Here is a 25,057-nt window from a genome sequence, read left to right as displayed (position 1 = left end):
ATAGAATATAAGATTATTAAATTTTTTATTCAATAGTTGAATTTATCTTTTATAATTCAATTCAAATAATTATTAGTACAAGAACAATTTTATATAATAATTTGAAATATCACTTCTCTTCTTTATTTTACCATGAACTTACGTATATTGAGCTCTGGATAAATTATGCTTTTGGTTTTTAATTATTTACTATGTAATACATTTTATTCAGATTTAATAAGATATACAATATATTTCTTTAAGATTAAGTTTTTTAGAATATTTTATGATATTTTCTAAGTACTGAAAACAGTTATAAATAATTTGAATTTTTTATGTTCTTATTGATAAAAGTTTTTCTCGTCCTTCAACCCTTTTATTTCTTGTTTCTATATGACATTTCTTTGGGACACTGTATGATGTTACTTGTGATCGACAAAGATAGAAAAAGTTTTTTGGTGGGGGGGGGGGGGGACTTTCCTGTTTCCGCCTGTCAGCCGTGGAGATCAGAGACGCCTACCTGCCATCGTCGTTGTGTTTATAGTAGCTGGTTCTTTGCTAAATTGTATTCTGTGCAAATATCTCGTGAAACGCGTGCAAAGCCACGCCGATCAGCAGCTTGTGAGTAGGAGCATCGCTGAATTTCATTTTTCTCCGTTTCAGAAATTATATTTGATTGTCATTGTTATTACTTGCGGAGTTACGACACTTACGACAGATAAGGGTGGGGTGATTCTCACCCCCAAATTATTAGTCATGCACAGCTTGTACCAGTGTCGAAACCCTCTGTTAGCGTTATCTTTTCTACACATCTAGATAACAACGATAAATCACTTAATCACAAAATTTAACAAAAATTTTGTAATAAATAAAGATATATTCATCCACATTTTTCTTATACTTTTTTTTACTAAAAACAGTTATTGAACACTGCTTAAATTAAAGTAACTTGTTTATGTGTATTATTATCTTTATCAGATTACATGGTTTAAACAGAAGTTAGTCCAGAAAGTGTAAAGTTGAAAACGTCAAAATGGCTTGGCGTTTCAAAGCATCCAAATATAAAAATGCAGCTCCAATTGTTCCTAAACCAGAGGCCTGCATTAGAGACATCTCAGTTGGCTCATATCAAACTTATGGCAATAATATTGCAGCATCTGCTGCATTTATGGCATTTAATGTAGATCATAATGGTATATTTATATATTTTAATATAAATTATATATTCCATATTTTTGTGTTAAATTATATCTTTTTTATTTTTTTTCAATCAGGATCTAATCTTGCTGTGTTACCATTGGAGGATTGTGGCAGAAAAAGTAAAACTATGCCTTTACTTCATGCTCATGCAGATACAGTAACGGATATGGATTTTTCTCCATTTCATGATGGTTTATTAGCTACTGGTTCACAAGATTGTCTTGTAAGTCATAATGTTTTTCAATAATGTTTTTATATATTGTTTTATGACTTTGTTTATTATTTAATTAAATATCTTATAAATTATTATGTTATTTATTGTAGGTCAAATTGTGGCACATTCCAGAAGCTGGCTTGGAAGAACCTCTATGTAATCCTGAATGTACATTCTCCCACCGTCAAAGAAGAGTAGAAGTGGTGTGTTGGCACCCTTCAGCTGAACACCTTTTAACAACAGTATCATATACAAACCTGTCTTTATGGGATGTGATTTCACAACAAGAACTATTTTGTAATTACAATATCATATTTCTTACTAGGTGAAACGTTTTCCAATAATTTCCAATTTAGTTAATACTGCTTTATTATATTACAGCCAACAATGAACATACAGATGTAATTCAGTCTTTAAGTTGGAAGCAGGATGGTGTGATCTTAGCTACATCTTGCAAAGATAAACAATTGAGAATAATAGATGCTCGCGCTTCTACTTGCATCGTCAATTCTTGTTCCAGTCATCAAAGTATCAAAGATTCTAGATGTGTTTGGCTGAATAATAGTGACAGAATACTTACTACTGGATTTGATGCAGCTAGATTAAGACAGGTTTATATAAGAGATTTGAGGCATCTAAATGAACCAGTAAAAATGTTAGAATTGGATTGTAGCACAGGGTGAGAATTCATTAATGAATAATCTTATTAAATTTATTTTACCATAAACACAAAGTATATTCCATAGGATTCTAATGCCTCTGTTTGATCCTGATACAAACATGCTTTTCCTGGCTGGAAAAGGAGATACTACTATTATGTACATGGAAGTTATGGATAAAGATCCATTCCTAGTGGAAGGCATTCGTCACAGTGGAGAGCAAACAAAAGGAGTATGTTTGGTACCAAAACGAGCATTAAATGTGATGCAAGCCGAAGTTAATAGATTACTGCAACTTACGTCTAATATGGTGATACCTATTATGTATCAAGTTCCACGAAAAGTAAGTGCATTGTAGTATAAAAATGCAGTTTGTAATATATTTCAGAGAGATAAGAAATGCCGAAATTTCTATTCTAGACGTACAGGGATTTCCATGCAGATATATACCCAGATACAGTAGGGTGTATTGCACAAAATAATGCAGCAGCCTGGATTAAAGGGCACAATATGCCTGTTCCAAAAATATCCTTAGATCCTGCTAAAAGAAATAAAGGGGAGGAACCTATTGCTGTAAGTAAATGTTTCTATAGATTTTGGGCACTTTTAAGTTTAAAAGATGTATAAAATATAGTAGGATTTTTCATAGAGGACATAGAAAATTATAATAAAGTTTATCATTTTTTATGAATATATGATTTTATTAAATTGCACGCTTATCATCATCATTTCATTTCATTTCATTACCCATTTTGCTATCCAGTTTGCTAGTTCTGAAAGAAGTTTTTGAAAATGTCTTTTTGTAAACATTTTTTTAAATGTGTTGTGTGTCATTCGATTGTATTTACAATTAATTTTTATTATACACTATAGTGCAAAATGAATAATTGCACAATGTATCAGATAATGTAATTAAGCAATGTAAAATTAATGAATACATCATAAAGATTGAAATTGCATTTTCTGATATTTTGCTATTTGTGTGATGTATATATGCATATGAGAGTAATATAGAAGTAGAACATGATCTAAATATTTTCATTATTTGTGCTGTAAGTTCATAATCTTTTATATGCATTTTATTTAAGAAAAAAGTTTTGGCTGATAATGTACGTTTTATTTTGCATCATTTGATTTTATTTCCTCATGTTCTGTGTATATTTTTTCACGTTTCAGATATCCAATGTATGTTTTATAGTTTATACATTAGCACCATTCAAAGTGTTATTCCTGGCACGTGTAATTTAAATGGCAATTGATGTTCTGTAGCTTATTCTATCAGCGTAAGTAATTCTACGTATGCGCGAAATATAGTTATTCTTGTGTTCTTAGGCGAATGCTTCGATATACTCTTTCTTTTTGTACATACATTCTCAAACTTTTTGCTACGTTTAGGTGTAGAAAAAACAGGTTTCGAGATTGTTGTTTATTTGCATTGTTCCCTTATATTTTTTTCGCAATTACAAATGTGCAGATAATGCGTATGTATATGTGACAAGCTTGTAGAAATTACATATATCATTGACGTAGAAAGAAAATCTTGAAAATGGATGTCGGACTTTGCTAATTTCGTTCAAACAGTTTGCGTTATTAAGGAATTTACTCTCAGGTACATAAGGGAAACTTAGCGACGCTCAAAGAAAATGAACGAGAAATAAAAGTGGAGCAGAAGCAATCGACCAAACCTACCACCGTCACCACGCCGAAAACTTATACAAAGACACAAGAGGTGATCGAGAAAGAGCCAATACCCGAGAACGATATCGAAAAGTTAGAAGATATGAAGAAAATCGAGGTCGAAGATGACAAAAATAAAGTGCAGAACGGAGGGCAAGTGATTCCACCGAAGCCTCTGCCAAGGTCGTCGAGAACTAATAGCATTTCCGAGGATGAACCGAAGCCAGTCGCACGTCCTCGTACATCACCAAGCGTGGGTTCAGTAGTTACATCCGTGAACCCTAATGCGATTGGGGGATATAAGGTTGTAATCTGGCTATAAGAGAAAATAATAGTGTTATGAAAAGAATTTCATTTTACAAAATGTTCTACTTCTGTATGCTTGATGATATCGTGTGCCCTTATATATCGTTTCATTTATTTCATTACAGTCATAATCACCATAAATAGCTTATTACGAATAGATTTTTATTAAAAGAACAAAAAATAATTCTTACTACTTCTTTGTTTTTAGCCCCGACTTGGACCAAAACCATTTCAAGCAAAGTCTGGCAGTCAAGAATTTTCATTCGACAAGATATTTTCGGTCCCTGTTGCACCGAATAGTGATACTAATGGCTACCAAAATGACCTGAACAATCAAATAGAGAACAATACAGAACCAGAGAAATCGCCGTCATTTAATAATGAGCGTATGAAAGAAGCGGAAAATGGAAAAAGCGATTCTAGTTCTTTGGAGGAGGATGCTAATTCAAGTGATTCTGGTTATAAACCGAAAACACCGAGCACTGCGGAAAGACGCAAAGTATTTGAGATAAAAGTCAAAGATGACTCACCTGAAAGCGAGGATCTTGGAAATTTTGAACGGGGCAATGCAAATAGAAATTCTATAGCTGAGAGAAGAAGGCTTTATGAGAGTCGTTCTGTGTCTGTAACTGATGGAAACCTAGCCGAGAAAGCAATGGGATCGCCAACGATGTTGAGGCGCAGAGATTCGTTTAAAACTAAAAGTGAAGTAATTAAAGAAGACGAAGTTAAGAAAGTTATCTCGATGTTGCGTCAACAGAGCATGGATCCTCGCTTGGAAAAAGTGGATAATTCTGTGACGCCAACGCCTAAGAGAACATCAACTGTGTTTGGTAAGAAAAGTATAAAAAATAAATACTTTTTTATACAACAAATATATTATTAATGACTTGCGTTTATTGTATATAGGTAGGGTATCGAAATTTCGACATCTGAAAGGTACACCTGGTCATAAATCTACGCATATTGAAAATATAAGAAACATTAGTCGTCAAATATCTGGAGAATGCGATGGTTTTCATGGTACTTTGCATTTTGTATAAAATACTTCACTCCTTATACAAGAAATTTACCTTCAATAATTACTATATCGTTACAGCCAACCCTGATCGTGTTGCGGTGCCACTTAGCGGACCAGGTGGTAAAATAGCAGTCCTTGAATTAAAGAAAACTGGAAGGCTACCAGATGGTGTAATGCCAGCGTTAGTACATGGTGCCACTGTAATGGATTTCCAATGGAATCCATTCGATAATCAACGATTAGCTGTCGGTAAAGGAATCAATATTTTTCTAATTTTTGTAATATTTTGTAATGAAAACATTTGTCAAATGATAGTGATATTATTGTTCTTTAATAGCTTGTGATGATGGAATGATCCGGTTATGGGAAATACCAGAATCCGGATTAGCAGAGCCAACAAACGAACCAAAACACACTATAAAGGCTCATACCGATAAAATATATTTAATCAAATTTCATCCATTGGCATCAGATGTTTTGGCATCGGCATCTTACGATATGACCGTGAAAATTTGGGATCTGACACTTTTATCATCTAGCGAAACGGCTGTTGCAAAGATTACTCTGATGGGACATACAGATCAAATTTTCAGTTTAGCATGGTCACCATGCGGTCAGTATCTCGCGAGTACGTGCAAAGATGGAAAGTTACGAGTTTACAAACCAAGATCTAGCGATGTGCCAGTTAAAACTGGCAAAGGACCTGTTGGTACCAGAGGCGCACGAGTTGTGTGGGCATTGAAAGGACAATTTCTCGTTGTATTGGGTTTTGACAAGTAAGGATTTATACGATTATTTGAATCATATACTGGGTCTCACAAAATATGTGAGAGATATTTATAGAATCTATTCTAGACATCAAAACAATGAAGAAAGATTTCTATACAAAAATATTGATTGAAGCTTATTTTTCAAGTTACATAGCTTTATTTTAGTTTTTATATTTAAAATCGACTTTATAAATATTCTCCACATATTTTGTGACACCCTATATAGATTACAATAACTTGTTATTATTTATATCTTTTTTTCAGAGTTTCAGAAAGACAAATATATGTGTTTAAAACGGACAATCTTAATACTCCATTAACTACAGTCGGATTAGATGTTTCACCTGCAATTTTGATGCCATATTACGACGAAGACAGTTCAACGCTCTTCTTGACAGGACGTGTAAGTGAATACCAAAAAGTTTAAAACTTTATAAGTAATAATAGAAGATAATAGAAGATAGAGATAATTTAGAAAATATGTTTCATATAAAATATATTTTTAGGGTGATTCTACAATATATGCTTTTGAAGTAACAGAAGAACCACCATATTGTTGTCCACTTAGCCATCATCGATGCAGCAGTTTGCATCAGGGTTTATCGTTTCTTCCTAAGAATAAATGCGATGTTGCTAGTGTAGAATTTGCATCGGCTTTAAGATTAACAAATAACACGATAGAACCTCTAAGTTTCACCGTTCCACGTATAAAGGTAGATTTAATATAACTTGCAAAAATGCAAGGACAATAAGTTAATTTTAATTGTTTCAGAGTGAACTTTTCCAAGATGATTTATTCCCACCAACAAAAGTTACATGGAAGCCAACTATGACTGCTACTGAGTGGTTTAATGGAGCTAACAAACAAGCGTATAGAATAAGCCTAAAACCACCTGGCATGGACAATTGTAAGCAATGACTAATATTTTTATTAAAAGTATTATAATAGTATTTGTATGAAAAATGTTATGAATATTTATGTTTTATATATAGTAACTGAAAATCAAGGCCAAGGTGTAGTTACCGCCCCAGTTGCGGCGAAACAACAATCAACCACTCCATTTTCTGTATCTGCCCAACCTTTCAACAGACTGGGATGGAATCCAGACGTAAAAGCTAAACAAGAGGAAGTAAGTAAATATTTAAAAACAAATCAGTGAGTATCATCAAATGAGTATAGTATCGTGTCGTGAAATATAAAAATATAAAAATTCCTTATAGAATGCAATAATTTTTAATTACTTTGGCATGCATTCTTTTACATGTTTTAATTTTTTTATAATTATTGCTGCAAATCTTTAAGACATTGCAAGATGTACTATTTCTGTATAAGCTGTATAGAATTTCTTAATATAAATTTAAAAGATTTGCAGTTGTATTTCTTACTTGGTCTGAGGGTGTTGTTAATGTATGTGTGGTAGATCCAGAAAACTATGAGCAATTTTGTGGGCGATGTAATACAGTGCTCCTTGGAACAGGATCACATGGAAGGTGTAGAGGAGCACGAATGGGTAGGTATCATTTGTTGTAAGGTTGCAAACAAAATAATTTTTGTATTATAATATTAAAGAATTTCGATCATATTGATATGATCATATCTTTATACATTGAACTTTAATAATACATCTGCAATTTCGTTATTTTAATTACAGGATGAGTGAAGATTGTGCGACATCAGTAGGTCATTAAAATAAAACGGTAAGATAAAATAAATTTATATGTAGCTGTTCGAAACGTAATTTATTTATAAGTTAAAAATCACAGCATGAGGGGAAGTATTTCGATATTAGCATCGTACATGTTGAGAGATATTTATAATTGGAATGATATTTCCAACATAAATTTTTGTTCAGAAAAGTTAATAATACGTGTGCGATTTTCTTCAATTGTGGTCATATTTTAATATAGGTATAATTACCTAGGTTATTGTACGACTTTTATTTAAAAGAAACGGAGGACTGGACATTAAAGTATTTCCAACTTCGCGTTAAAATTCTCGTAACATATTCTATATAGTTCAGTGAAGAAGTCCTTGTAAAAAAATGCGATTGCAGTCCTTGTTATAAATGATTTTTATTAACTGCCATTTGATTCATTTGATATTAAGAATAATTACATAGGATAATTAACAGTAAGAGCTGTACTAGAGATTTAGATTTACAAATATCTACCAGAATTTGACAATAGTTTCAATTATATGTTTATGACTTTGAGATCACGTACTATTTCAAAGTGTGTTTTTAGCACTGAGTGAAAACGAATCTACTGAATAATTTTGTTGTGTTATTTATAAGATTTGAGAATGCTCTAAATTAAAAATATAGAAGACTTTTTAGTGTATTAATTAGAAATGGGCATTGCTTGAATGGATATCCTTGTAATAGCATTTAAACCGGAAATTAATTAACAATTTCTTTAGAAAATTATTAAATATTTTTTAAAACCAAACTTCGCCTAATCAATATATTATTTTTAAAAAATAATGTTTCTTTTTGTAAACAATTTGTTATTAATCAACAAGCACTGCTCCTTTCTATTGCTAAATAAAACAGTATGTAATGATCCATAAAATAATTAGTCTCAAAAGAATGACATATGATTTATATAATATTGTATACCTATTAGTGCCACATACCTTTCTTTATTTAACATTATCAATGATACTCTCAGTGTATACATTACTGTAATCATAATCATACGTGTGATACTAGCGAACGATACTTTTTTCATGAATCAAGAATAGAAATTTCTACAATACATCACGCACATGAATGAAAAAGTTACACGTACTAAGTTATAAGTCGACAATTATGTTATACGGCGAAGTATACACACAATAAATAGTTGTACGTTCAGCGTTTTCCTGGATCTTAAGCGGTTAACAACCATGTCGAATATAATGAATAAACCAAATTTTATACTCTTTCAATTGCGCCAAAGTATTTGTAAAAAATATCGAAGATCCACCAAAATGTATCATAGCGCGAAATTATTCTTTCAATTCATTGTGCATTTATGATTAGAATGTCGAAGCGTGAATTCCATATTTATTGGTAGTCAGGAAATGAGAATGTTTTTAGATTGCAAGTAGTATAAAGATGCCTATTTTGTCTATGCAATATACACTGAATTCGTACTGTTTAATGGTCTAATAGAAATTAAGAATGATAGAATGATTTACCATTTCTATAAACTGTATTCATTTACAATTTTATACAAATGTATCCTATTCCATTTAGATAGACCATTTTTTATACAATATTAGGTTGTAACATAGGTAAATTCGGTTAAACCCAGTATTTTTCTTTATTTGATTGAACTTACTTATATTACAACCCAATAAAATAGTCTAATCATATGTAACGATAGTTTCTTGTAACTATTAAGAATGTAATGGCGTTCCTATTCCTGTGATTGAAAGCAGTTTTGTATAAACAAAGATCCCTCCATTTTAGTATATCGATTTTCAAATACGTCTACAAGCAAACATGGAATTTACGCTTCCATGCGAGAATCACGCACATTTTATACTTTTATATTTCAGCATCGGTAACTTAATAATCATATGTAAAAAAGAGATTAATCATGGGTGCTATGCCATTTCGACAAACCCTAGCTTGTAGTCGCCAGAATAATGAAAGTACGACAAATCATATAATTTGTTTTTTTATGATTGCTTAATTTGCTCAACAATCCAAAATAACACATTCCAGTATTGTATTTTGACATAGAAAAGGCACAGGATCATCAATCATAAGAAATTAAAAAGGTGCCAAAAATTTTCATGCAACAATTGAAAGAAGGAAAAGTTCATGAATTAAGTTTCTTATACAATGGATTAAATGTCTTAAAGCATTTAAAAAAATTGCATATATTTTCTCTACATTTCTCACACACATTTTTATACCATTTGTTAGAAACATAAAAGTTCCCTTGATGAATCAAAGATAACAAAACTTTTGTAAACATCAAGAGTAAAAAAAAAGTAGAACAGAGAGGAACAAGATAATACTTCGCTATGAAAAGAAAAAAAATATAACTCCCATTTGCATCGTCCGCGTTGTAGTTCACATTTGTATGTCTAAATAACTATCCGTCAGATATTCTAGAACTGAGAAACATCATTGTTGCATATTTTATTACTCTTACTTTTTTATATTATTGTATTTTTTAGTAGGTTTATATATAAACATCAAAAGCCATATATATAAAAAGTATTATGTAAAAATGATATCTGAAAGAGTTATTATAAGTTGCACAATAATTCCTTTTTACCTCTATTTTTAAATTTTCTTCCATTATACCCTTGAGTGAAACTACGAATTGTAACAGAATTAAAAGGATGTAGATGGAAAAGATGATTATAAAACAGATAAAAATTGTTTCTAACTTATAATGCTTCTCAAGAATACTATCTCATGTGCAACTGTTTCATGCCGTGAATTTTCTTTTGTTATGAACAGTAGATTTATAATCACTCTCAGTAATTAATGCGATCTTTCGTAAGCCGCGATTTGAAAATCTTGTTCCGAAGAAATTATTTCGATTGCAACAAGAAGTTTCTTAGTACTCAATATTGCGCTATGACTGATCGCTAAGTAATTTTATCATGTAGTGACATACCTTTATATCGACCTTATACCTCTTACATGTATTTCACTTATAAAATCTTTTTATCAAAAATATATATCTAATGTGTTCTCATAATTTTACCCTCATATTACTTATACTTCAAATTCAATAAAAATATGATGGAAAAAATTCAACTGAATAGTAAAACTTTAGGAATGTTTTATTTAAATTTATATAAACAACAAATTTTATACGAAAAAGTAGTTCCTTTTTTACACTTATTGGTGAGAAGTGCAACAAAGAAATAATTTATATATAGATGTTTATTTTAAGAAGTAATTATCCAACTCTATCTCTTGGAATTAATCTAAGTTCAGATCCATGTTTAAGAAAAATGTTTCCTGAAATTAATCACATTATAAATATATTGCTTAAAAATCTTCTCATAAGCATTATTTTATAATATGACGGACTTACCTGCTGTTTGTTGTGGATTGATACCTATTCCATCATCTGTGATTATGGCAGACGTTGCTGGAGATACTTTAAATTCTTCAGCAGCAAATTTTAATACAGCAGTGAAAGGTGTATTATCTGGCACACTAAGTCTGCAATTATAATTATACAATATTTAATAATCATTAAAAATTTCTATTTAATTCACAAAATAAATTAGATGCTAACTTAAAATGATGAGAGCTTATACAAATGATTATTGAAACAAAGTAAATAATTAAAAAAGAAATAAATCTAATGAATTTTATATAAACCCTCATTTCCATTCAATGATTATACAAGGATTATGCTATTACCATCCAATATCTTTTTCAATTTTATGCCATATTGTACCATTGGGATGTGTTTTTACTAATTTCATTCTGTTGTACATTATTTCTGAAATTTCTGTAGGACCATTTAATAATACTTCTATTACTTTGACAAGATGCTCATATTTGAATTCACAATTTGATATCCACTGATTTTCAACTTGTTTCATATGACGAGCAAAGTAAAATATGCTATCAAGGAAATTTGTGTAAAACTCTGAATATTTTTGCATCAACTTCCAAAGCAATTTTTGTTTTATGTTTGTAAGAGCTAAACAAACATTTGTATCATTGTGGATAAGTCTGTTTGACAATACCTGAACTATTAACTCCTTACTTTTGCTGTTGTTATGTAAATTAGCAGCAAAGTGAACTAGTTTCGAATGAAAACCATCATTAATCATTTTATGAATACATTCCAAAACCTCATACTCCTTACCATTACTAATCAAAGATTCCCAAGAAATGACTAAAGCTTCATCCTGCATGTCCAAAGTAGAAACACCTAATTTCTCTAAAGACTCTATAACTATATTTGTACATATTCCATTAACTAATATTCGTCTAAGAAAATCATTGAATCTCTCATTGCCACAATATTGAATGTACAATTTTAAAAATTCATCCACAATATCAGTCGATATGTTAGTGTCTTTCAAATAGATCTCTAGTAATTTATCACAAGCATTTTTCAATTCAGAACATTTATACAAATTTGATCTACTTTCCTTCAACCAATGGCTGTGAAGATTATTATCAAGGACATTTTCTTTGCCTATTTCATATGCTTTAGCAATTGTGACTTCAATAAAATGAGCACATTGGAAAGCTTTGATAACATTCTCAATATTTGTTTCTTGGCTAACTCTCGGATTTTCTATGAGTACAAGAAAAGTGTTAAACATTTTTAATATTTCAAGAAAATCAGCCTCTGACATGTTTGTGTTATTTTTATTTACACATAAAGAACATGAATCTTATGATTCAATAAAATGATGTGTTGCACCAGAGTAACTAAACTTACACTTTAAATGGGAGTTTCGGATCAGAGGTAAGAGTTATTTTAAAAGTAACTTTAGACCTGTAACAAATGAACATTCCTATTATTAATTATTAAGTTAAATCATAAACATTAAGAAACCATATGTTTAACAGGACATATATTTTGAAGCTATGTGTTAGTTTATGTTTGCATACACACGTAGTACTTCTTTCCATTATTTTTTTAAAAATGTTATCGATCAGAATACGTACGCCATAATTATCTAATATTGTTTTGTGAAAAATGGACTTTTTATATGTACGATTCACTCCGAAAAGTACCTTAACCTCAATTGAATGTTACTCGCTTGATTCCTATGCAAACATCACGGATCATGAATATCACAAAATCAGAATGGAACACTATCACCACGTAGCGGTAAAAAGATTGAACTAATCGCTATTGCTATCTTTGTCGCACACTGTTGTACACTTGCCTGATACAATTACATATTCTTATCGCATAATATTGCGGCCTTTGTCGAAGAATAAGCCATGTGCTATCACCTATTAGATGCGAAAGAAAAACAATAACTTAGAAAATATAAGGATAAATGATAGCACACTTTGTCTATAGCCAAAGAAAGTAATAGTGTGCGATAAAGGCATATATATATATATAGTATGTGTATTACTCATCACAGAAGTGGTAGGAAGTAGTAAGTGTAGACATATATACTCATATTAGACAAGGAGGACGATACTGTGTGATAAAGATAGCAATAGTGATTAGTTCCATCTTTCCACCGCTACGCGGTGATAGTGTTACAGTATTAATCGTAATGAAAAAAGATCGAACAATTTTCATTAATAAAAAGAATTAATTCTCTCAATTAGTCAATTTGTGAACTTTAGCGATTGCATCTTCCAAATTAAACTCGATATCAACTGTTTCCCTGCATCTCTGTAAGCTCTTTAGCTTACGAAAAGCATATTTAAAAATTTACAAATTCTTTTCAATAGATAGAAGCATTAACTGGAATAATATTTAATTTCTGACAAACTATGTTCGATAAGGACAAAGATTTAGTATTTTAGAGATCGTTAAACAGATCGTTAAATGACTAAATGGTTGATTAATTTCAATTGAACGTTTATTAAAGCCTTTGTATATTTAAGTTACAAAAGTCTTAAGATGTTACAATATATGTACTCCTTTTTCAGTGTTCTTTTATCGGGTTCTACATTTCATTTTCGTAGTATTAAATCTTTAGAGTTACTTGCAAGTACTGCTAAATGATACGATATTTAGTAAACTCGGACTTAATTAATTAGTATATAAATACTATAATAAATACAATGATGCGTAAATACTTTTTATAACAATTCTACGTTACAATAAATTTGATTTTTAACAATAAACAAATAAATAGAACGTATCTTTTAAAATGTTCAGCAATAGCTCTTGTAAACTCAGAAACAAATAAATTTATATGTTACAATTAATTTTTTTTATATTCTACGTTATTTAAACATACAAAGAAAACGTTGAACTTAAAAGACCAAATTGTGCCATTTAATAATCTACAGAAAACAGTATACTATTGAAGAGCTGTAAATATTGTACTTCAGTACCTAATAACACAACATTTATTATAATTCTAATTAAAATATTAAAATATTTTTATAATTAAAAAAGTTCCTGTTTAATGTATTAAAATTATTAAATTACCTCCAGCCTATCTAAATTAAAAAATAAAATAAGTAGATATTTTTATTTCACTGCACTTGTTATTTTGAGAAAATACTTATATATTTATATATTTATACATACATAAGAAGAATAGCAAATCAGTGTAAATTAGTATACTAATAATTTTTTATAAATAGTATCCTGAATTTATGATCATAATATTTTTAAGCCATAAAAACATGTTATAGCAAAGAATAAAGTTATAACTTAATTAACTATGAAATGAAAAGGATGATACATTTAAGAATTAAAATATATTATTGAATTTATAAATTTTCGAAATCTTGACTTGCACCATTATGATTTCAATCTGTCAAATATCTGAAAATTTCATGCATTTTAATTGCTTTAATGATTATATACCATCTTAATGGTATAAGTTATACCTTTTTAAATTCAATTCAATATTATTAACGATACTAAATCCTTGCCTATGTTCACTATGGTAATATATAAGTTTGTAATTAATGACGTGTATCGAATAATTTAATTTACATATGTATACATACATATGTATATAATCTTTTACTAATTACTTTTCGATTTATGTATTCCCTGCCCTTACTTTGTACTTATTAAGTTAATATACATACTATCCGTCCCAACCAACATGCCGCATACGCTGTAACGAATATAACTTACATTTTTTTAAAATTTTGCTGTAACAATTATCTCTAAAAGAAAATACAATTCATCAACCTTCACATTTATTATATTTTACTATTCCTATTGTGCTTTTCATCAATTAAATAAAAAGTAATACGCGCCGTTAAAATTTGTGAAATCGCCACGTTACGGGCTTATCGCATCGTAAGAACTGTGATTGTGCCGTTAATGTTGCATTAGTGTGTTGCATACCATAGTTTCGGTGCGTTAATTTCTATATACGACACAATGCAATAGATAGTAGTGCGTAGAACGCATCCAGAGAAGTTGCACTTATCCAGAAAAAACTGGCGAAAGTTAAGCTTTTGTACTATTTCGATAGTATTTGAACAATTACAAACACGTACTTTTAAAGGTTAGATAGAATTCGGAAAGAACGAACCACACAGATCGCAAGGTTCAATGCAGCTCTGATAAAATAGATCAGGTTTACACGCAGGGAACTCAGAGGCGAACATGGATAATAGTAAAGTGGATGAAGAAAATCAACGTAATATTAATGATGGGGACTGGATTTGTCCCGATTCTCAGTACGTAGCTTTTCTAGAGGCAACGTTGCTGTATGAAATCAGCTTTATGCTTCAACGTTTCAATTTTATCCACAATCGCGAATTTACAGTGGCCACAAAAAATATTTGCATATCACTGTATTTATCACATATCAATTACTCATGTCCATGTACATTAAATTTCGTATCATTTAGAAGTGCTTTCATCAACCATAAAAATGTGGATATCATGGAAATGAAATGTAGAACTTGATGAAAATACTTTCTGTATCCACTGTAGTTTCAACTTCGTTCAATACATATCATTTATACTATCGCAGTGTCACTTTACAATGTTTATTTCAATTGATAACACTGATTCTGTAATAAATCATGTGATATGTAATAATGTTATCTGCTTGAGAAAAATATTAATTATTAAATGAGTAATTTAGTATATTGTTTTTTTATAGTTAAAGTTAATTACACTATTATGTATACTATGCTAAAGTTTGTTTGTAGTAATCTATTATACTAAAGAAATTTTATATTCAGCAGAGTAAGTAAAACAACAAGATGTTTAAGACTAACTCAACATAAGTCTTTTGTATTTTAAAATATTAGTATGAACCTGTAAAATGTTGATATTTAAAGATAATTTTATGTCTATTTATACATACCTATTGTGTGAGATAGTGTCTTGATACTGTTTAATATTTCAGATGTGCCAATGTAAATTTTGCAAGAAGAAACTCTTGTAATCGATGTGGAAAAGGTATATAAAAGTCAATATGGTAATGTATAGTTTCTATATAATTTTCTTTACGATAATGTTTTGTTTCTTACAACATTTTTAATGTGTTGCTTTATTAATATTACAATATATAATATTATATATAACAATTAACAAAAGATATTTTTATGCAGACAGAGGAGAGTGTCCTAAGAAAAAAAAATTGGGACAAGAAATTGGTAAAGCAGCTGCAGAGAAAAGTAGAGGATTATTCAGGTAAATGATAGGAACATATATAACAATATAACCCAAAAAGAAATTATTCTCTATTATATGAAATAAGTTTAGAATAAGTATTCTAAAAAGTACAACATTCAGGGACAACATCATAATATAATTTGATCAGTTTTATTTAAATGATTGGTATTTTCCTTTCAATAATATACAGAGTTGTACAATATATCGTATATCTTTCTTTAACTTTCAATATACTTAGATTTTTTGTAAAATATTTACACAATGAGTAAATACTATACATACATGAATAACAGAGCAAATAAATGATTGTATGTTATGATGTCTTTATGTTTAGTGCTGATGATTGGCAGTGCAGTAAGTGTGGAAACGTAAACTGGGCCCGGCGACAGCAGTGTAACATGTGTAATGCACCGAAATTCGGAGAGATTGAAGAACGTACAGGATATGGAGGAGGATATAATGATCGAGGTGTCGTTGAATATAAAGAAAGAAGAGATGATGATGACGAGTACGATGAGTTCGGGCGTCGTAAAAAGAAACGGAAGATTGAAAACCGCTCAGATGATGATTCCAAAGATTCTAGGTATAGCAGCCCGCCACGTAACAACTCTAAGGACGAGGATGAAAGAGATGAAGTGGAGAATGAAGAAGATCAAAATGTAATTGATCATACTTATTTTATCGATAATCAGGAATATCAAATACATTTGAAATTTCAGGATGAAGACGAAGAGGAAGAGGAAGACGATGAAGAAGATGGTGATTTATCGAAATACGATCTTAGTGAATGGGATGACTTTGCAATTAAAAAAAAGTAAATTTTCTCATGATTAACATTTGTATAGTAGATGCAATACATGTTGTTAATTTTCAGTACAAATGGGAGCACTGCATCTTCAGAAGAACAACAATCAAGGTAATAATAACAATAAAACTGGAGGACCTATATAAGCAATTTTCTCTTACTTTCATTTAGCAACTTTCCTTTGTTATAAACAAGATCAATAATAATCTTATTATCATTAGAGAATTTGAGAAAATAATAATTATATCGATAAAAACAGGTAACAAACGTTTTATATATGGACGTAATATTTTTTTTACAGAGATAAAGATGACTGGCGCGATTCGGGGACATCCAGTCAATGAGAAGATGTGCAGAAGGAAAGGTTTGACTTGGGTTTCGGGTATAAAATTGGTTGCGACAATGAATCGCGATATTAATGGATGAAATTGCTAAACGGCACATTTGTTTTAAACCTTTTAGAGATAGCATTATCGTATTCCTTATTAGTTAGATTCATAATGGCATGGTTAAAAGGAAGATATAGATTTAACAAGCCTGATGGAGATCATAATACAATACTCGTTAAATAAATGATTTTTTACAGGTGAGAGGAAATCCCATGAGCGAAAAATTGCTCGACTACTAAGAGATATAACACAACGCAACAAATTTAGTGATTTAGTAAGCACCTTTGGATAAAGTGATGGACGATATACAACTTATTGCAAAGGGAATCGATTAACAAATAAGCTTTACATTTCGTGACTGAACTCATAACTTCGTTTGACTCTATGGATGGAGAATGAAATGTAGGTTACTTATTTGCGCAATATTGTCCTAAATATTGCATAGTAATGTGGAAATTCGTAAAATGCTTGACGCAGGTAGAATATTTCGCTAGTATATGAAAACAAGAAAAAAAAACAGAAAAACAGAATGACCTGTAATTCTGATATAATTTTATGGATGATGTGTTACACGACTCGTTGTAAAAGCTCTGAATTACGAACATAGATGAAATCTTATTTCTAACTCAAAATATAAAGTCTTCGAGAAAGCTCTCTATCATGTCACACTTCTAAAAAAAATGTCTCTATGTACGTTATCACAAAATTCATGACATTCTCATAGTCACTTCACTTACTTCACTTTGATTTGCTTAAAATATTGCTCAAGCTGCTTCGAAAAAATTTTTCTTTTGTTTTACCTTTTATAATTTATCTGTTTGCCTCGCTCTTTCTCTCACATTTTCGCTCACTTTTTCTTTTCTCCTTTTTTCATGCATAACATCTAATGATTAAATAAACATAATGTAGTATTAAAGAATCATTCCCTAATGAATATAGATATGTATTGATATCTTCAGAATGAAGAAAAAAAAAGGACATATTTTCTTGTTTTGACTATCACAGATCCGAGTAAGTTGGAAGCAGCCCGTTTTTTTCAATCGAAAAAATATGATATGAGGTATGTCATCATGACACCTGGAAACCTCTAAAAACCTATGTTCAGTTCTCGACGGGCAGAAAAGAATACATATAGGGTAGGAGTGTGCGGATATTCGAAATTACGGATCTCGGAACCTCAGCTCGGGTCAAGATCCCGAAAGTTTATCAGCGCAATATATATTCGGATATCCGTTATTTAAAACGTGGTTTACGATTTGAGATTCAACACTCGATTTCGAATATAATTTTTCACATGTCATATTGTGCAATATATTCCTTGGTTTAAAATTCTTACATATGATTACAACTGCAAAATTATAAGTTGAAAGTTTAAGTACAATGTAATAGAAAAATTATGTTCTGAATTCAGCGTCGGAATCCGAATCGAAAATCGGGTTCCGAAGTGACGGGTACCCAATTATGTTTATGTGTCGACAAACTCGAGATCCCGACACGGACACGAAAAAGATTCCCGACCTGATTCAAGGCTGCAATTTTTAATACCCGCACAACCCTAATAATGTTATCAAAAAGTCTTTGTGACGCCTATTTTCTCGAATAGCCACGAAACTCATTATCGATCAATTCTGATACTGACTTCTTGTAAATATCTTTATTTTTCATTTATAATAAAAATCATTCATCAACAACATAATTGTTCTTAGTCAATTATTCTTTTTTCTTATAATTATTACACTACGTAGGGTCATGATTATGCACAGTGTTGGTCACAAGGAGGAATCGGTGAAGGGAATAAAAGGGACGGGCGATACTGTTTTAAGGAGTATGTTGCAACAGGAATACATATCGTATATATGTACAATTATGAATTTGAGCTTGCTTGACTGCGTTTTTTTTTTTTTTAATTATTTAGTGATAAAAGGAAGGATGAATTGTTCATCGGCGTATCTTCATGTCATTCCTTCGAATACTTCATTAATTCTCGCACAATTACTTTATCACAAGCAATTGTTCGAATAAAAAGGAAGAAGAGACGCATTCATATCCATCTTTGTTTTTGTGTTCTTTCTTTCATTTCTTGTTCCTCCTGATCCACGAAAATCTCTAGCAACGATTACCGTATATTCCGATCGACGAAATAACGATTACTACGAAGAAAAATCAGATTTTACATTAGTATTTACATAAATTACGTAACGCCACGTGACATTCGTAATGTTTCCAATTTACAGAGAGAGAGAGAGAGAAAGAGAGAATTCTGATACGAAAACGATATCCTCTAAGACGATGGAACAGATTTTGGAGACGCGAGAGACATTAAAATGGCTTTTTAATGTCGTGATTTAAGAATAAAACGCTTATCGATATAATAACACATACATAAACAACACCGTAAATAAAGAATTGGACGAGAAATCTCGTTACCTCCAGTCACGATAAACCATTCCGCGAAAAATGGTATTACTATTAATTATTCTCCATAATCACATCAACGTTAGAACCTTAACAAATTCGACTTCTTTGTCCTTTACAAAATCGCGCGCAATAATTTTTATATAAAGTTTTACATTATCCGAAAAACTCGTGTTCGTTCGTTATGATCGGATTAATTGTCCTCGGATTAGTAAACGCAATTGTCGAAAAGGACACAGAAAGGCCACCACAATCATAAATCATCGTCGTCGCGACGTCTACCTTCGATCAGACAGATTACACGTTAGTTTTATTTCGGCATAAAGAACTGCTGATGCGAATGCGAGTTTGGCGGCGGATGTAAAGTAGGATGTGGTGGACCGCTACCCCTTGTCCCTGTAGCGTAAAGTTGTTGCTGGAAGTTATGGAATTGTTGAGCATAATTTGGATCCGACATACTAGGTCCACTACCGACGAAAGGGCTGTTCTTGAAATTACTAGTAGCACCACCCATGCTCGGAGGTAATGGCTGTGTCGCATCCGGGGGAGGTCCTAATCCCATTGGGCTGCCTTTGCTGCCGGATACGTACATGCCAGGATTCGGTTGACTGGGAACTTGCGATACCATGTCAGGTGGGAAGACTTTATCTGGATCCATTGAACCGCCTGGAAAGACGCCACCACCAACCATGTGTTGCATTCGCATTAAATTAGGCTGAGGTCTCATATTGCCGACAGGTCTCATCGAAGGATGTACACCAACTGATGTGTTCATCGATTGTCCGTCCATCCTTGGAGAGCCTCCCATGCCAGGAAGTCCACCGCTCATGGTTGATGGCATACCAGTATGCGGGCCCATACTGTTCGGTACACAACCGTTTGGGAAGTACTGAAGATTTACAGACGGTGTGCCCATCTTTGATTCTAAATTAGATAAGGGATTCGTGAATCGTTGAAGGAAGTCCAAACTCGGTGGTCCTCTTGGCGTATGACCGACGTTGGGCCTTGCTGGTAGATATTGTATCGTGTTTGGAGCACTAGGTTTTACTTGAACATTCGCTCCGTTATAAGGACTAGGGCCAGTCACATGACCTGTCATTAATCTTGGCGGCGGTGCATGAGGATCGCCGCCAGGATATGCGCCTGTCGTATTACCTGAATGGCTACTCATCATACCATGGCCCATGATAGGATGACCCATTTTACTAGGTACACCGGGACTTCCTGTGTGTGAAGTTGTCGGGCTATAACTCGTCGGTGGTCCTGCCAAACCCATACACATTCCTCCTACTTCGCCCTGTTCACTGGTCGGACCACCCATATGACAACTTCCATTCATTTCGCCACCCATTTGCATCATGTGCATACTGTGCGGATTCCCGAACTGCATCATCCCGGTGTTCCCGGAATGAATAGGTCCTTCGTTACCTAATGAATTGCTAGCTGCCGTATTAGTAAGTTGTTGACTCATCTGAGCTAAGGAAGTTATGGGATCGAAGTGATTTGTACTCATTGCGGTTAAACTACCGAGTCGCCCTCCGATATTGTTGGGATTAAGAGGCACATTGTCTGAAGGTTGACTCACGTTTACAGATGGTCTACCGCAAGGGAAGGAGGCGCTTGGACCTCCCAAAGTAGGTACCACCGTTGCGTTTCCAGAATTACTTGGATTTGTAAGACTTGGATTTGTAGACTGTTGTTGTTGTTGTTGTTGTTGTTGTGGAGGAGGTTGTTGTGGTTGTTGTTGCGATTGCTGCTGTGGTTGCTGTTGTTGTTGCTGCTGTTGGGGCTGGGTTTGTTGCTGCTGAGTATCTTTCGTTGATGGCGGAGATGTGTCGGGTTTCGTAGTAGGTGACGCTGGTACTGTTCTTGGAGGACCCATACTATCTGGTATATTCGTGTTATGCGGTGCTGGACTACTCTGTGCACTTGCACTAGACTTATTTCCGGGTTTTCCAGGATCAACTGGAGTATGTGGAGCACCATTGCCTGGTGTGTGCGGAGTATGAGGAGTATGTGGACTGTGTAAAGAGCCTGTAAACCCACGATTCATGCTATCCATTTGAACTGGACTTGCACCTTCCGATCTAGCAGGAAACTGATTGCTGCTGTCCAAAGTTCCTGGCAAAATTCTGTTTGGCATCTCTGTATTGCTGGCCGTATTCCTGAAAACATAGAATAGGATTAAATTATAAACCTACGTTAGAAAGGGAATTATACATCTATAAGGTATTGTTATACAAGTATACTTACGTAGATAAATTGCCATCCTTTAGACTCGTATTTGGCTGTTTCTGTATAGTCAGTTCCTGTCCCTCGAAGGTATTAAGATATTGAATTTGCTGAGGGCTCGGAACCGGCATCAGATTCGCTTCCTTAACACCCGCTGCGTTCACTGCCCCAGAGTGTTGCTGCTTTTGCTGGGCTAAGGATTGCAGCGTGCGGCAAAACATACCATCCACTATGTTGTAACATATAATACGATCAATTCACCGCGTAATGTTTTTAAGTAATGAACTTTTAAAATATTTTACATAATAATTATAATGATCGTGGTTACTTAGTTGTTGCATTAAGATCCTTCGAATGCAATTCAATGTCAAATATTATTTAACATATCAAACAATATTTTAAGAGATAATATGATCGACTATTACAATAAAGTAATTATTCTAATATTTGGTCTTACCATTTGGAGGCTGACTGGTGGAGAAATCTAAAGATGAATCTTTTTGAGCAGTTGTTCCACTAGGACTAAGCGTTGAGATGTGCGAATGAGAAACAGGCGTTCCCGGATTACTATGATTAAGTCTCGTTGTTGATACAGCCGTTGCATTTCCAACTGTCGGATTCGGAGAGTCTTGACTCGTCGGACTTTGTCCTGGTAGATGGTTGGTTCTCTGATTACCGATTTGAAATTGTCTATTGCAGTCTGCGGGTGAATTTAGAGCTGAACTTGCGCGAGGTGACGGTAGGGATAAATTGCTGGTTGGATTATTAGGTGAAGAAGGGTTTGGGCTTTGTATCGCAATTGGCACACTCGCAGATCGCGTTGTTTGATGATACGGCGGTGGTGGTCCTTGACTACGCGGGACCCCAACCATATTAGCACCTCGCAATGAGACTCCAGTTCCAGGACTTCCAACACTGGCCTGCAATATGAATAAATATTATATTAAAACGTTATACTAACATTTTTTAAGTATACTTTTTGTTTCACTAAATAATGATAGTTACCCTATAGTCATTATTCTTTAATTATTTTCCGAATACAATCTTTAATCTTTTATATTATATTTTACCTTATTTTTTCCATCAAGAAACTGATGTTGCAATTTATGCCAATCCATAGTTGGAGGACATTGAGTTGGTACAACTGAAGGAACGTTTGTTGGAGGACACGTCGATACCGCTGTTCCTTGCGTCGTGTCTAGAGTATTAGCGGTTTCTTCCTTGTGCTCAGGAAATAACATCATTTGCATTTTCCTAATGGTTGCTAATTGAACTTCTCGATGTTGCCTTTGTTGCGGAGTTAAATTTTCGTCTGGAACCTTGACACCTTGCAGTGATGGCTGTAAACTGCCTGGACCTGGACTGGTTGTACCTCCTAATAAATTGGGACTATGGCCCATCGTAGTACTATTAGGAGGTTGTGGATTTGCTGTAATAAAAGGTATGCTTCTAATGGCATAAAGTGTATACAAAAAGGTACCCGTAAAAAAATTGGAAATATTTGATTACAATACAAATATAACTACATATTACCTGAGTTACCAGGTGAATTTGGTACAAGACAAGGCACATCTATATTTGCATCGTCCAATGATGGTTCAGAATTACCAAGGGTATTTCCACCATTTAAGTTCCTAAGATTAGGTTGTTCATTCCAGAATGGAGGGGCATTAGGATCAAGAGCCGGTAGATCAGGAGGTTGCTCATTTTGGAAAGTATTGTTTGTACCTCCTTGATGACCTTTTTGTTTCATCATTGCGAGGTTGTTTAACCATTGTGCAGGATTTTGACGAAATTGGTTTACTTTATTTGGATGTTTCTAAGGTGATAATAACATCATGTTAGTAAATATAGAAATAATATAGATTTTTCTTTAGCAAACTTTACTACATACCTCTAGATACTTTTTAGTGCCAGGTTGTGCACAATGATAAGCAATAATTGATGGATATTGTCCTTGCATCACTGCATCTGCACCTTTATTTGCTAATGTTGTAGAAAATACAAAAATTTGACTTTGCTGTTGCATATACTGAGCTTCACCGCTTCCTGTACTAGTTCCCATCTGTTTTCCAAGAACATTACTAACTAATGGTTGAATACCATCTGCAGTAATCACATTACCACTACAATCTACAACAATGAATAAAACAAATAAAATAATTGCACACAATAATTAAACATCAAGAATATAAATTAACAAAGGCATAAGAATTAAATTTAGTCCTACCAGGTATATCATCTGTGGGATTGTTATGATCACCTTCTTGCTTCACTGAGTTTAGAATTGGTTGATTTGCACTATTATTTTGATTCTCTCCGGACAATGCACCTTCCCCATTGGAAGGATCCAAACAAGGATCCCTGGAGCACTCTGTAGTATCTTCTCCTGTTGTATCATCATTGTTACCTCCGGTGCCTTCTTCTTTGATTTTAACTGGGTCTGCGTCAGGTTCCTCTTTGACAACAGTGGTTGGTACGCAACTTGGTTCGCTGGGCTTCTTTTCTGTTTTCATGTTTGAAGCTATACTGGATGAATTATCCTGTCAGACCTCGGTCAGGTGAGTAAAGATCAAACACATGGCCACTATCGTCCGCAATGTGCGGCGTAACAACGCATTCGAAACCAGTGGTAGAGGTTAACAACGAAAAATATCGTTGACCGGTACCCGTACCGAACGTGTCCTTAAAAAACGGTGTGCAACAGCACTCCCGAGGAAGGCATGTCTCTGTGGATCTCTATTAATTTTCCCGATGATAATACTTCTGGTGACCGTCGATTCAGCTTGTTTTCAGTCATTTAAATTAGGTAACCGCGGAATCGGATTCCTACGCATGGAGGAATCACGGTTGTCAGCGGGCGACTGATACAGGAATACGAAAGTTAAGACCAATACCACGAAGGTATCGGGACGAAGAAAATATCCTAAATGTCAGCCTCGTATCCGCAGCGAGTGCATAGCGTACCTCCGGCTTCAATGTCGTACGTAACACCACGTTGTAACCGCGTAAGACGTATCCAAAACATAGAACGGGGGCCAATGCACGCTGCACTCAAATTTCCTTGCCATTCGCGAGCATTGTTCTCCAACTTTATTTGTCACTTCATGGT

General features: G+C 33.1%; 4 protein-coding genes across 11 annotated transcripts; 2 read left to right on the top strand and 2 right to left on the bottom strand.

Annotated features, from left to right (window-relative positions):
- The first annotated feature begins 439 nt into the window (after window positions 1-439).
- On the top strand, window positions 440-10,513 carry LOC122570010 (coronin-7). Of its 2 annotated transcripts, XM_043731794.1 has the most exons (18): window positions 440-600; window positions 958-1,172; window positions 1,254-1,402; window positions 1,504-1,690; window positions 1,775-2,072; window positions 2,140-2,395; window positions 2,473-2,625; window positions 3,662-4,033; window positions 4,244-4,868; window positions 4,945-5,058; window positions 5,135-5,305; window positions 5,394-5,832; window positions 6,091-6,229; window positions 6,333-6,539; window positions 6,599-6,734; window positions 6,820-6,956; window positions 7,248-7,337; window positions 7,479-10,513. In XM_043731794.1, the coding sequence occupies exons 2-18, from the start codon at window positions 1,013-1,015 to the stop codon at window positions 7,485-7,487; spliced, it is 3,642 nt and encodes a 1,213-aa protein (XP_043587729.1). In that variant the 5' UTR covers window positions 440-600; window positions 958-1,012; the 3' UTR covers window positions 7,488-10,513. The 2 variants fall into 2 exon arrangements, with proteins under 2 accessions (XP_043587729.1, XP_043587730.1); XM_043731795.1 differs by lacking the exon at window positions 3,662-4,033.
- An 80-nt stretch (window positions 10,514-10,593) lies between these two features.
- Window positions 10,594-12,638, bottom strand: LOC122570011 (ubiquitin-fold modifier 1). 3 transcript variants are annotated; one of them, XM_043731797.1, is made up of 4 exons: window positions 12,480-12,638; window positions 12,250-12,306; window positions 10,876-11,006; window positions 10,594-10,799 (listed from the first exon to the last, which is right to left on the bottom strand). In XM_043731797.1, the coding sequence occupies exons 1-4, from the start codon at window positions 12,482-12,484 to the stop codon at window positions 10,738-10,740; spliced, it is 255 nt and encodes an 84-aa protein (XP_043587732.1). In that variant the 5' UTR covers window positions 12,485-12,638; the 3' UTR covers window positions 10,594-10,737. The 3 variants fall into 3 exon arrangements, 2 of the variants coding, with proteins under 2 accessions (XP_043587732.1, XP_043587731.1); XM_043731796.1 differs by lacking the exon at window positions 12,480-12,638 and having other exon boundaries at window positions 12,250-12,338; XR_006317644.1 differs by lacking the exons at window positions 12,250-12,306; window positions 12,480-12,638 and adding an exon at window positions 11,211-12,163 and having other exon boundaries at window positions 10,707-10,799.
- Window positions 12,639-14,559: 1,921 nt separating this feature from the next.
- Window positions 14,560-18,991, top strand: LOC122569973 (zinc finger Ran-binding domain-containing protein 2). 4 transcript variants are annotated; one of them, XM_043731706.1, is made up of 8 exons: window positions 14,575-15,155; window positions 15,836-15,888; window positions 16,041-16,122; window positions 16,439-16,763; window positions 16,824-16,918; window positions 16,979-17,020; window positions 17,211-17,268; window positions 17,496-18,991. In XM_043731706.1, the coding sequence occupies exons 1-7, from the start codon at window positions 15,082-15,084 to the stop codon at window positions 17,251-17,253; spliced, it is 714 nt and encodes a 237-aa protein (XP_043587641.1). In that variant the 5' UTR covers window positions 14,575-15,081; the 3' UTR covers window positions 17,254-17,268; window positions 17,496-18,991. The 4 variants fall into 4 exon arrangements, with proteins under 4 accessions (XP_043587638.1, XP_043587641.1, XP_043587640.1 ...); XM_043731705.1 differs by having other exon boundaries at window positions 14,576-15,155; window positions 17,211-17,273; XM_043731704.1 differs by having other exon boundaries at window positions 14,576-15,155; window positions 17,211-18,991.
- Window positions 18,938-24,461, bottom strand: LOC122569971 (protein BCL9 homolog). Of its 2 annotated transcripts, none has more exons than XM_043731694.1 (7): window positions 24,176-24,461; window positions 23,840-24,078; window positions 23,479-23,764; window positions 23,016-23,374; window positions 22,403-22,865; window positions 21,967-22,174; window positions 18,938-21,878 (listed from the first exon to the last, which is right to left on the bottom strand). In XM_043731694.1, exons 1-7 carry the CDS (start codon window positions 24,459-24,461, stop codon window positions 20,024-20,026), a joined length of 3,696 nt encoding a protein of 1,231 aa, XP_043587629.1. In that variant the 3' UTR covers window positions 18,938-20,023. The 2 variants fall into 2 exon arrangements, with proteins under 2 accessions (XP_043587629.1, XP_043587630.1); XM_043731695.1 differs by having other exon boundaries at window positions 21,967-22,138.
- Window positions 24,462-25,057: the final 596 nt, after the last annotated feature.

This window comes from Bombus pyrosoma, linkage group LG8 (genome assembly GCF_014825855.1).
Source record: "Bombus pyrosoma isolate SC7728 linkage group LG8, ASM1482585v1, whole genome shotgun sequence".
NCBI lineage: Eukaryota > Metazoa > Arthropoda > Insecta > Hymenoptera > Apidae > Bombus > Bombus pyrosoma.
This window is presented reverse-complemented; position numbering and strand designations above follow the sequence as displayed.